The 13,673-nt window shown below is 42.6% G+C and overlaps 1 protein-coding gene across 4 annotated transcripts in view; it reads right to left on the reverse strand.

Moving 5' to 3' along the window:
- The window catches only part of LOC103014389 (cytochrome P450 2J2), a 125,953-nt gene that overhangs the window by 99,402 nt on the left and 12,878 nt on the right, over positions 1-13,673 (reverse strand). For all 4 annotated transcript variants that reach the window (XR_009005418.1, XR_009005420.1, XM_057529254.1 and 1 more), the window contains exons 3-8: positions 12,543-12,692; positions 11,986-12,146; positions 9,214-9,390; positions 7,262-7,403; positions 4,307-4,494; positions 1,452-1,590 (exon numbers count right to left, since the gene is read on the reverse strand). Coding sequence is in view for 2 of the 4 variants with exons in the window: in XM_057529254.1 (XP_057385237.1) it covers positions 1,452-1,590; positions 4,307-4,494; positions 7,262-7,403; positions 9,214-9,390; positions 11,986-12,146; positions 12,543-12,692 (957 nt within the window). In the remaining 2 variants the exon portion in view is untranslated. The remainder of the gene's footprint in view (positions 1-1,451; positions 1,591-4,306; positions 4,495-7,261; positions 7,404-9,213; positions 9,391-11,985; positions 12,147-12,542; positions 12,693-13,673) is intronic.

Genomic DNA, 13,673 nt, shown 5'->3' on the forward strand with positions numbered 1-13,673 from the left:
TGGCTTGGAATGAGAGTTTTCACTGTGTCTTCTTTTGTACATTTCAAGTTGTATACCATGTAAATGTATTAATTAGGTTTTTAAAGGGTCATTAGAATTTGAAACAGCAAAAGGACCTCTTCAGGGACCTGTTATAGAGTAGAATCTCATCTAGTTAAGCCTGTGGCACTTAGAGTCACTTGTGATGCCCATAATGAGAAGCAAGTAGCCCTTTTCCTTGCCCCGCCCCCAGTCTCTTCTTAGCAATTGGCTCTAGTTCTGTGTGAATGGGTTGCCCTAAAAAGATCTTGGAACATTTAAAACTCTATAAAGAAGGCAAGTGTTCAACCTTCTCTCTGGGAGACAGGCAGGGTTCCAGTGTTCTGGGGGACGGCACAACGTGAAGCTGAAATCTCCATCAGAGTCAAGCCAGGACTTAGGAAGTAAGGGCATGAGTCCTGGTGATGCTCCACCCAGGGAATCCTGAGTTGCAACCAACAGCAAGAGTGAGTCATGCTGGGACTTCCCTGGTGGCACAGTGGTTAAGAATCCACCTGCCAAAGCAGGGGACACGGGTTCGAGCCCTGGTCTGGGAAGATCTCACATGCCACGGAGCAACTAAGCCCGTGCACCACAACTACTGAGCCTGCGCTCTAGAGCCTGCGAGCCGCAACTACTGAGCCCACGTGCCACAGCTACTGAAGCCCGCGTGCCTAGAGCCCATGCTCCGCAGCAAGAGACGCCACCGCAATGAGAAGCCCGTGCACCGCAAGGAAGAGTAGCCCCTGCTCACCGCCAACTAGAGGAAGCCCACATGCAGCAACGAAGACCCAGTGCAGCTAAAAATAAATAAACAAACAAACAAACAAACAAAACATGCTTTAAGAAAAAAAAAAAAGAGTGAGTCATGCTGGTGTGGACTGAAAACTGTTGCTTGCAATTCCAGTTAAACAGTGAAGGTTGCCCTCCATGAGCCATCAGTCACTGCAGCTGCCCCCAGTGGTGTGCTCTAAGTGGAATTCAGGATGGAGAAAAAGAGGATACTGGCCCTAGAGTGTTAGGATGCATATAAAGGAATAATTTCAATGAGCCCAAACTCTTGCATCTTCCCATAAAAAGAAAGGCACTAAAATCATAAACTTGAGATGTCTGGGTTTTTTTTTTTTTTTTTTTTGTGACTAGCAGTAATCTTTTGATGTTTGACTACATGGTTTTTTTCCAGCAAAAACTCCTATATATCCTCACTCTTTCCTTATCTTTTGGGAACAGTCCCTAAGAGCTATCTGAGAGGCTGCCTTCCCAGGGTAGAGTCCTCAGTAATGCCTCGAATAAAACATTCTCAACTTTCAGGTTGTGAGTTATTTCTTCCTGTTGAACCTGGAGACATTCCAACTAAAGCAAAGCATACCAGGGAGAAGAGTAGGGAAGGGCTGAGAGTTTGGGTTCCCACACTCTTATTTCTTGCTACTCACCTACTGAGAAAGGCAGAAAGGCTTCCCTTTTCTTAAACCGTCCATTCTCCAGAAAATGCTCCGGATTGAACATGTCGGGGGTGGCCCACTCTGTGGGGTCCCTGTGCAGTGCAGTCAGGTTGGTCAGGACCATGGTCCCCTGGAGAAGGCAGCAAGGACTCAGGTAAGACTTGACCCACACAACACACATATGCAGAGGGGTGGCAGTCCCCCCGGCTCCCACACCAAGGCTGATAGCACCCTAAACTCCCTCAGCCTCCCCAATCCGCTCCCTCTGAGCCCAACCCCTAGGACCCTGCTCTTTGCCATGGGACAGCTTACCATGATGGACTGGAATTGTCTGCTGGGAATTTTACCTGGGGAAGTGTGACTACTGACTGCAGAATGGATCTCTGCAGGGACTTGTCAGTGTATAATTTGGGAGGGAACATGTATGCATCAATAAGAGAAAAATGTGACATCTCCCACTCTCTTCCCTCCAATGTCTAGTCCGTTCTACAGAGAGTTTAATAATAGAATGAGGTCGCCCAGTGAAAGGAACCACTATCCTTCCAGATACATAACAAGAAACCCAGGAGTCCTCCTTAGTGCCTCCCTTTCCCTCATTCTGCCTTCATCCAGTCCTTAAGCTATGCTGGTCAACTGTACTTGAAATTTCTCTTGATTCTGTCACCTCCATTTTATGTCCACCACTGCCCTCTGGTCCAGGCTACCACTTTGCTTGGTTATACTCCTATAATAGCCCTAACTATGCCCATTTCCTCTCTTCCCCTTCAATGTGCTCCACACACTGAAAGCAGAGTTAGCTTTGAACATGATTTAATCATTCCACACCCATCCACCCACCACACCTGGAACCTGATAGATACTCTTCAATAGCTCCCATCACTCTTAGATTAAGGACACATCACCTGCTCCCTGTCTGAGCGACCCTCCTTCTGCCTGCACTCCCACTATATCAAGCTTCCTTCAGTTTCTCAAACATGCCACATGTTCCCACTCATTTCTGTGCCTTTTTACATGCTGTTCACATTGCCTGAAATGTCCTTCCTCCCCACTCTGTCATCGAGTTAACTCTTAATCATCCTTTAATCCTCAGCTCAAACATCACTTCCTTTGGGAAGTCTTCTCTGCCTGCTCTGGCGCCCACTCCTCATGGCAGCTAGCTTGCATCTTTCTAAAAGCCAGTGAGTTTTTTCCTTTGGGCAGTTACCATGGTTTGTACTTATAAACTTGCATGATTATTTTCCTCTGAGTTGTTTTCTGAGCCCTGAACGTTTTAGGTGCTTAATGAACATCTGATGAATTAATAAAGAATAATAACTGCTATTTTGAGCACTTTCTATAGTCAGCACAAGGTTAAATATTATACATGCATGACCTCATTACATGTTCACCTGTGAGGTGGATTTAAATGCACTTTTACAGATAAAGAATTTGAAGCTCTGAGAGGTTGAAGAAGATGCCCAAAGTCACAGGGTGGGAGGAAGTAGAACGATGATTTGAATTAGGATGTTTGACATCAGTTATGACTCCTAGCCTCCACAATGTATAGTCAATGGGATCTCGCAGTTCCCAGGATGATAATTCCAGTCAATATTAAAAATCAATGTTAGAACAAGTCTGTTGAGCTGGGATGATTCCCTGGAGCTAAATGAATTGCTATAAAAATGCAAAGATCACCTGTGAGATAATTTACCTCAGCCTTCACCCACAAGATGATCAATCAGCAAGAAAATAGTAAATGCAATTGCTGCAGGAATAGCTGCTTTTCCTGGCTCTGCAGGGATGGTGACTAAGGGGTGTCCAATGAGGAAGCTCCTCTGGCTTTGCCTTGAGATCATCCCCAGGTACAACAAACAGAGCAACTTAGACAAACTGGATCTAATGGATCCAAAGAGGTCCACCAAGGTGGAGAAAGGAAAGAACTGTAAATGTGCAGTGTGCAGAGAGGACACTAGGGGGCACAGGAGAGCTGCCTGCTGAGATCCTAAGAGTGGTGGGCAGAGTGAGAGCAGAATTTCCTTTGTGAGGACCGGGAATTTAAGAGGGACCCACTAAGGAATATTTCAGGGAGACTCTTTTAAAGTCAAAGTAAAGCAACTCCTGTGGAGAGAACATGGTGTAGTACAAAAAAGATGAGCCTGGGAATTAGAACAGTTCTGTTCCTGGAACCCAACTCTTGCCACTGTAGCTGAGAGATCTTATGCAAGATTAATTACTCTCTGAGCCTTGGCTTCCAAACTTATAAAATGAGGATAACAGAAGTATTCTGAAGACTGGCTAAGACATTTTAAATAACCTATATAGTCCATGGAACATAATCCTATTTAAAAAGCATTGGTTCCTTTCTCTCCTTTTCTGATATTTAATACTGCACACAATTGGATTGCTTTCCCTTGTGAGACAGTCCCATCAAGGGGCTGTAAGTCAAAGCTGGAAAAATACCAGTGGGGATATTATGTTAGAAACACCAGCATCAATGTGATGTTGGCCCAGGAGGTCTCAAATGTCCCTTCATATTTCAACATTCTATAACTCAGGATTATGAAGCAGAATTTTCTAAAGTAAGTCTGGCAGGTCCCTATCCTGTAAGAAGGATACAGGCTTTGCCTAAACACAGTTGACCTAGGAATCCCCCTTCCCCTCTGTAACACCTATTAACATCCAGTTGAACTAATTTTCTAAGATCATACCCAGGGAACAAAACTAGTATTTCATCAGGCATAATATATCTCTCTCCCTATTCAAGTGATTCTCTAGGACAAGAACACATGTTACTTTTCCAATTGAGATTCCCACCATTTACAAATATGAACTTGGAGATCTGAGACTGTGAATGAGCCCCTAATTACCTTGGGCAGGTGGTATCCACCCAGGGTGGTGTCCACTGTCACCTCTCTGGGCACATTCATGGGGATGATGTTTCCCATTCTCTGCACCTCGTGGATGACAGCGTTGGTGTAGGGCATGGACTCTCGAGCTGCCGTGCTCGGCTGCTGTGATTGGCCAAGCACCCTGTCGATCTCAGCTTGGACTTTTTCTGGAAAAGCAGAGGAGGTTCTATCATTCTATTATTCCATAACTTTCCTTGAGCCTCGTTAAGTTAAGGAATGGAATAACCAGGATCAAAACGGCTAACGTTATCGTAGGCTCTCTAGACTAGCTCCTCAGGGAGGTATGTGAGTGGAAAGTGGGCCCTGGTGTGAGACAAATCTGCTGGCAAACTCTTGCTCTACAACATTCCTGCTGCACGTTGCTGAAATTCTTTGAGTCTCAGTTTGCTCTTCTTATTCGTTAGGATAAATCCACAACCGCTTTAGGATGTTTTGAGATTTACATGAACTGATTTAGGGAAGCAACCAACAAATGAAAAAGAATCCCATTAATTGTGCCCCAGTATCTGTTTTCTTCTTTTTCTACAAAAATAGATATTTTAGCTGGATACCTGGTTGCACAGCTAAAGACTACATTTTCCAGATTCCCCTGTGACTGAGTTCTGGCCAATAGAATGTAAGTAGAGGGGATGTTTAATACTTGGAAGAGGCCCTTAAAGGAAGGGTGTGTGCTTCCTCCTCCTTCTTCCCTTCCTACTGGTGGAAAGGCAACCTTAGAGGTGAGCCATCTTTGAGAGTGCCAACAAGGGCACCATTCTAGATACAGCAGAGCAACACAATGGAAAGAGCTTGGACCCCCAAAGGGTTCTGCAGAGTCCAGCTTAGAGTTTCTCATTTGAAAGAAAAATAAAACTCCTTTTTTTTTAACTGAACATTTAAAAACTTTTAAAATTGTGGTAAAATAAACATAATATATAATTTACTATCTTAATCATTTTAAGTGTGCAGTTTAATAATGTTAAGTATATTCACATTGTTGTGCAACCAATCTCCAGAAATTTTTATCTTGCAAAACTGAAACTCTACATCCATTGAGGAGGAGGCCATTTTGCACTTTCCCCAGGCTCTGACAACCACCATTTTACTTTTGCTTTCTATGAATTCAACCACTCTAGATACCTCATATGAATAGAATCACACAGAATATGCCTTTTTTGACTGGATTACTTAGTTTAGCATAATGTCTTCAAGGTTCATCCATGTTGTAGCATGTGTCAGAATGTTTTCTTTTTAAGGCTGATTAATATTCCATTGCATTCCACATTTTGCTTATCCATTCATCCAACGATAGAAACTTGGGTTGCATCCACTTTTTATGCCATTTTAAGCCATTGTTATTTTGGAGCCTCTAATAGGGAAGCTATATCAATATGCTAACTAGGTGGCTTTTAAATTTAAAAAGGACTTCCTTGGTGGTGCAGTGGTTAAGAATCCACCTGCCAATGCAGGGGACACGGGTTCAATTCCTGATCCGGGAAGATCCCACATGCCACGGAGCAACTAAGCCCGTGCACCACAACTACTGAGCCTGTGCTCTACAGCCCACAAGCCACAACTATTGAGCCCATGCACCACAACTACTGAACCCCGCACGCCTAGAGCCCATGCTCTACAACAAGAGAAGCCACCGCAACACGAAGCCTGAGCACCACAAGGAAGAGTAGCCCCCGCTCGCCACAACTAGAGAAAGCCCGCGCGCAGCAAAGAAGACCCAATGCAGCCAAAAATAAATAAATAAATAAAATAAATTTATGAAAAAAGTATCTGATAAGTAAAAACACAGAGATTTAAAAATAAATAAAGAAATAAGTTTAAAGAAAACCCTGTAATTCACAGTTACAAGTGCATTTTATAAGTGCATGACTCAGGACACATAAACATAAATATACACACATATAAAACAGACATTTATTCATATATATAAGGAAAGAAAGTTTCACAAAAAAAGCCTTATCCTTAATACACAGAAAGCACTCTGATTTCCCTAATCTATTTTTTTTAATTTAGGGAAAAAAGTTAGTCTCGATCCACTGAATTGACTTTATGTCCTGTTAATAAACTTTTACCCACAGTTTGCAAAACTGAATCCCAACAGTTTTTATCCTTCATGTGCTTAAACCGTTCTGGGGCCTAGAAAATGAAAAATGATTGTAACAGTCACTGTTCTCGAAAGGATTACAGTCTGTGGGGAAGATATATAAATAATGTGTGGTAAGCAAAGTAATGGCGGTACAATTAGGCAATCTCTAAAGGAAGGAAATGCTAGTATTTTCCCAGAAGTGTGGGAAAACATCTTAGAGGGGCTGTGGTTGAGTAAACTCTTCAAGCATAGCTAGGGGTTTACCGTGTAGAGAAATTAGGGACACACATTTTGGTATTATTCTTCTAGGGAAGAGCAGGTGTGATGGCCCAGAAGTACAAATAAGGACGGTGAAATTACGTGACATATGACTTAATGACGCCCCCATGCAGGGTGGGTAGAGTCGAGGCTGGACAGGCAGAAAGAGGCACAGCAGGGGGCATGATATACCAGATTAAGCAGTATGAACATTGTCCACAGGGCAACGGAAGACATCACTTAAAAGGAGGGAAGGCTGCGACCAGATTTCACACGTGAGTGGAATGGAACTCTTTCCTGGAACTCACCACAATGTCGGTGGACTTCACCGTTTTCCCCACTGGACTGCGCGTTTCCTGAGGGCTGGGACTCTCTGTTATAGTTGTGTTACATGGACCCATCACAATCCTCACAGAAAAACCGAAGAAGGTTCCCGTTCTCAAGTCCACCTGGCCCAGGAACTGTCCTACCTATCTCTCCATCCTACCGTGCTATCTTTTGGTCCCACCTTGGGACAGTGTGTTCCAGGGGGCGCCATTCTGACCTGGCCCAGGCTCATCCACTGACATGCTTACCTTGGATTTCGGGATAGAGGGCCATGTAGAGCAGACCCCAGCGCAGGGTTGTCGAAGTTGTCTCCGTTCCAGCAAAGAAGAGGTCCAGGGTGCTGTAGATGAGGTTTTCTTCATGGAAACTTGAAGTAGCGCTGCCCTTATGCTAGAAAGCACAATGATTATTGGTTTATTCAGATGGTTCTTAGATGCCACAACACAGGGGCCCTCATCCTAGAGAAAACGTGGAAGGAGAGCACCCAGGAGAAATGACTTTCCCTTTGGTCATCTCAGGAGGCAGAGGCTTATTACTGCAACATCACTACAGTCCTCCTGCCCCAAGTGCTGGAAGCTTTTATTAGCTTTGGTGGATGAAACAACACAACTAATTTTTTTACACCCATAATTTGGGAGAATCTAGCATTACACTGGAAAAACAGCCTTGGGTTCCAATATTAGCCACACCATTCACTATCTGTACGACCTGAGCAAGTTAATAAACCTTTCTGTGCTTATATCCTATTCCACAAAATAGAAATAACAGTACTCACCCCTTAAGATGGCATTATGAATTATGCGAGATGGAAAGGACACAGAGCAAATTCTCAACAAATGTTTGTACTGATACCAGAAAGAATAACTGAATTTCTCTAAAGTACAATAATTCTCATATCCCCTGTTAATCTTTTCCTTTTTAAGCTAAACTTCTCTGATTCCAACAGCCATTCCTCATGGCACTCCAGCATCTTTGCCACGTTCCTCCAGAAGCTTCAATGCATCAACATTCCTCCCTCTGTGGTCCCACACCTGCACACCATATAGCAAGTGGCGTCTCCCCCTCTGAGGAGTAATCAATGTTTCTATTAATGTTATGCCAATAAGGTGAAACACGAGTGGAGTTGGAAAGACATCCACATTTCTGCCAACTCCAGGAGAACGAATGAATAATCTGATGAGTCAAAGATAATGACACAGATGCAGTGATGTGTGTTAACCAGAGGTGTTACTATGGTAAAGGATATACATCCCATTTTGCTTTTTTCCTGCTTCTTTCCTATAGTAATATTAAAAAGCGGATGACATGGTGATGAGGGAGGAAGGCAAATGTCCGTCCCATTTGAGGCTAATCTCTGGCAACGGACACAGATTTACTTGTGTTCTGCACTGGGAGCTGGGGGAAGGGGTAGGTAACTGGGCACTGGTCCAACTAATAATGAAACAACACTTATTCTTCCTTTTGTGTGTATCTCCCTCAGATATGGGCAGAGGACAGAGACTAGATCATGAGAAGGCAGTATTTGGGCTTTCCAAAGCCCTTAAGCCAAATACTGTTAAACCTCTATCTTTATTTCTAATTGTCTCATCAATGAACTCATACATCAATTATGAGTTAATGTTATTCCTACACTCTATGAAGTATTGCTTCTATTTTCCTCCCCTGTGGTAGGCTGAATAATGACCCACAAAGATGTCCATGTCGTAATCTCTAGAACCCGTGAATGTTACACGGCAGAAGGGACTCTGTAGATACAGTGAATTAACGATATTGATATGGGAAGATTATCCTGGATTATCCCAGTGGGCCCAATATAATCACAAGAGTCTTTATAAGAGGGAGGCAAGAAAGTCATAAAGAGAAGATGTGAGGATGGTGGCAGAAAAGATGCTACATCGATGGCTTTGAAGACGGAGGAAGGGGCCCTGCAGCAGGCAGTACAGGCAGCCTATAGATACTAGAAAAGTCAATCAGTGGATTCTGTCCTAAAGCCTCAAGTAGGGGCCAGTCCTGCCCGCACCTTGACTTCAGCCCAGTGAAACTGGTTTCAGCCTTCTGACCTCTAGAACTGTAAGAGAACGAATGCGTGTTGTTTTAAGCCCCATGTTTGTGGTGATTTGCTACAGCAGCAATAAGAACCCAGAATCCCCTCATTTGCTCTTTAAGAGTAAAACTCAGGTAACAGTTCTGGTTTCCTCACCTTTTCTATTTCCTTGAGGTAAGCATCAATGAAGTCTCTTGCTTCAGCAGGATTCCAACCTCTCTTGTGGTTTTCAATCACACGGGCAACAAACATTTTCAGTTTCTCCCAGTTCCTGAAGAGCATTTGGTGGGGTCCAGGAAGGAAATTCATTATCCTTGGAAAGACATTGTAGAGCTGATGGAGAAAACAAAACAGTCATGGAGACAAGGGAGTGCCAGTTTTCTACTTTTGAAGACAATGAAACCATATTCTCTTTCCATCTCTTTTTACTTAAATTTAACCCCTGGAGTCACCCTTGACTCTTCTTCTCTCTCTCAACCCTCTTCTTTCCCCTCTGGCAAAGCATTTCAGCTCTCCATCCAAAATCTAACCAGTCTCGGACCACTTCTCACCACTCCATGTGCTTTGTCTTCCTGTACAAACCACCAACATTTCTTACCTGGATGCTGTAAAGTCTCCAACACGTTTCCTGATTCTATCCTTAACCCCATTCCCAGTCTATTTTCCACTGAGCTGCCAGAGGGATCATTTAACTGTTTAATTGATTATTTCACTTTTTGGCTCTCAATCCTCCAATGACTTTCCATGACATTTAGACAAAATTCTACACCATTCTCCTAGCCTGGAGCTCTACATGAGCTAGCCCCTCACCCTCCTGCCACCTCCTCTCCTATCACTCCCTGCCATCTTGCTCTCTTTCACTCTTTCAAGTCCAGTCCCATTGGCCTCTGTGAAAACATAAAAAATGTTCTTGTTTAGGACACTGCATTTGCTATTCCTTCCATCTAGAATGGTTTTCCTCTGAAATCTGTACAACTCCATTTCCTTTAATTCATTAATGTGCTGCTCAAATGTCACCTACTTGGACCTGTCTTACCTGATAATCTTACAGTTAGTAGCACTTCTGGCACTCTCTTTCCATTCCTTTATTTTGTTTTATTTTTTTCTGTGACAATTGTCATTAGTATGTGTATGTATATATATTTGGGTGTGTATGTGCGTGTGTGTGTGTGCAAAATGTCTATCTATGTATATGTATCTTTGTATCTATGTATCTACATACCTACGTATGTATGTATCTATCTATGTATCTATCTATCTATGTTAAATATGTACGTGTATTTTTTTGTCTGCCCCCACTATGATGTAACCTCCATATGGGTAAGATATTTTTTACTGAAATAAAGTGGTCTTTGACTATATTTTCTCTAATAATACATAGTAGAAAATAGATAGCGTAAGGTAATAGAAAGTTGCCTAGATTTTAAATGAAACAGGCATGGGTTTGACAATTAGCTCTGTTTCTTTCTAGCTATAATACTTCAGTAATAATAGTAATAATAATAATAATAGTAGTAATGATGTGAGTTGTGGCTACTTTAGCTGCCAGTGGGGCCCGATGGTTATTTTCATGACTAAATGACATGAGATCCATACTGCACTTGACAGAGCCAGCAGACCACTATGGGATGTGCTTACGTATTCCCATATCTGCTTGCACACATCAAGATGATCCATTTCATGTTTAAAGGACTGCTGTAAAAAATTATCTGAGATAAAGTATGAAGAGTTGTCCATCAAAGTGCCTGGTCTACTTTGGTTCTCTAAGAAATGCTTCTTACCCCTGCCCTACTGCCCCATCCTACCCTCCCAGGATTTCTGTTCCCTGGGAACAGTCAGCCGGGTACCCACTGAACTCCCATGACTTCCTAGGTTCTGTCTTAACAGGAGGGAAGAAACTGGAATAACTGGATGGGGGGGGCTACCATGGTTAGAAGTGAGAGCAAGGAACATTATTCAAAAATAACACTGACAATAAATCATAATAGCTCACATTCATTATGCCCCTTTAATGTGCCAGGAATCAACTACTTTATCAGTGTTGGTGTGATGGATCCCTAAGTCTCCAGCTAAAGATACTTGTTAAGAATAAATAAAACCCTTGGGGTTGATTTTCCCCTAGAAGTGTCTTCCAAATCCAGAAATGTGGCTGAGAGGCCAAGAAGCTGAGTAGAGGTTTTGACAGACTCACAGCACTGCCAGGACAAAAGTGGAGAGCAGGGCCCACCAAGGAAGGGGTGAGGTTTGACCCCTCTAAATCTATACCCTACAAAGTTAGAAGACTGATAATATCAAGTGTGGATGGACACGTAAGTAGTGCAACCACCTGGGAAAACTTTAAGTATTTTTTACAGGTGTAAATGCAAGAGAAACGAGTGGATGTGTCCACATGAAGGATTGACAAGACTGTTCATTCCAGATCCCCAAACTGGAAATCCCCCGAGTGTTTATTAATAGGGAACAGAATAACAAACAGGGGCATATTCATAAAATAGAAAAGTAAGCAGATTTTTTAAAAAAAGTACAGCTAACATATGAATCTGAAAACAATTTGCCGAGGGAGAGTCAGGCAAAGAAGAATACTTCTGAGGGAGGATGGACATGGAGGGCTAAGGAGGGACATGGAGAGGAGAGACACAAAGGTGATGGCAATATTGTGCTTTTTAAAGAAAAGAACATAGGTCCATAGGTGCACTTCATGTAAAGTTTTGTACCTTACACGAATGTTAGAAACGTTCTTTGTCTATAGTCAATATTTAACAATATTATGTAAAATACTAAATTTAACAGATTGACTTCAAACATGTTTGTGTTAAAGTAAATTTTAAAAGGTTATATGTTAGCTTTAAAAAAAAAAAGGAAGAGCTCATCTGTGTCTGACATCAGCCCAATATCCTTATCCAAGATAGGAAGTGAGAACTGCCTCACCTGGCACCACATTGATGTCTCGAGACATGTGACCTCATCCAGCAGCCTCAGCAGCTCCTGGAACTGACTGTCCTCGTAGTCAAAGCGCTCCCCAAATGTGATGGAGCAAATAATATTGGACACTGCATTGTTGATTTTGAAATGAGGGTCGAAAGGCTGTCCTAGAGGCAGAAGAAGCGATGGATCCTTCAGATTGGTTTCTTTCTCTTCCCCTGAGAGTCTACTCTACATGACATATGACATACTGACTACAGAACCACCTCTGAGACTGTGGCCCGAGCACCCTACACAGGGTCTAACATACAGCAAGTATTCAGTCAATGCCTGGGAAGTCAAACTGATGACCAGGATTTAAAACCAATAATAAGTTTAATACCCATCTTCTTATTCTTAATTCTTGAGCTCCATGAGGGCAGGTCATGGTTAGCTGTTCACTGTTATCCCCTCAGTGCCCTACGCAGTGCTGGGTGCAGGACAGGCACGTAGACTCTTATTAATCACCTGGTGAGTGAATGAATGAGCCACAGTTCCCTGCACCTGTCCTATGACACACTCACCGTTCTCCTCTACTATTGCCTGGATGAGGAAGTGGGTCTCTTCCTGAATGCGCTCCTCTAAGCTCTTCCTTCCTAAACCAAAGTTCTTCAGTGTTGTCAGGGCAAACCTTCTTTGTTCCTTCCATACCTGGCCTATGGACATGATCAAGCCTGGGAAAAAGAAAGCCAACATTATGAAAAGAAAGCCAACAAGAGCCATGGGAGATAATGCATCAGATGGAAGGAAGGAGAAGGGCATTAAGGCGCTTGAAAACTATTCAGAGAAATAATCCCAAAGCAATAGATATAGTGGCTAGCATTTACTGACTGCTTCTAATGCCGGACACTTTAACATTTTTAATGCATTGTGTAATTTAGCAGTCACAGAAGCTCTCTGAGGTAGGTCCTATCATAACTGCCAACCCTCCCAACAATTTTTTTGATAAGGAAACTGAGGCACAAGGGATAAAAGGAAACTCTGCAAGGTCTCAGAGTTAGTAAGCAGCTGAACAGGCATTCAAATTCAGTTCTGCCTAACTCCAAAGCCCATGTTTTGATTACTTGTCACATAAGTATATGTAAGTATTTATGTTATGCAACATACCAAGAATGCACTTAGGGATTAGACAAAATCCATACTTATAAGTAGGCAAGGCCTTTAGGAGAGGTCCTATCTAAGCTGGACCTTAAAAAATAAGTGAATCATTCAAGAGCATGGAAGAGTGAAAAATCTATGCAGAAAGAAAAACACAGGCAAAGGAAAAAAAAAAACCGTCTTGGTGTGTTCAATAGATGATCATTTATTTCATTAATACAGGTGAGGCCACACTTCCTTCATTTCTTCACTTCCAGAGCACTCTTCAACTCCTTCTAATATCTGCCTTAGGCCTCTACCACCTCAAGGACATGGCCTTCCCTGCTGTCCAGTCCAGGATCCTTTTCAACCTCATCTTGATGTGTCAGCAGCATGAGACACTTCTTTCTTCTCTCTTTTCCCAGGACGTGACACTCTCCAATTTTTCTCCTAATTCTCTGACTGCAGAGAACTTACCATACCTTTTGTTAATTCATCTTCTATTATATCTCAAAATGATCTAGTTCTTCATTCAAGTTCTGCAAGCCTCTTCTCCCCTTATCTCTGCTCCATTTTTG

This window comes from Balaenoptera acutorostrata, chromosome 1 (genome assembly GCF_949987535.1).
Source record: "Balaenoptera acutorostrata chromosome 1, mBalAcu1.1, whole genome shotgun sequence".
NCBI classification, from domain to species: Eukaryota; Metazoa; Chordata; class Mammalia; order Artiodactyla; family Balaenopteridae; genus Balaenoptera; species Balaenoptera acutorostrata.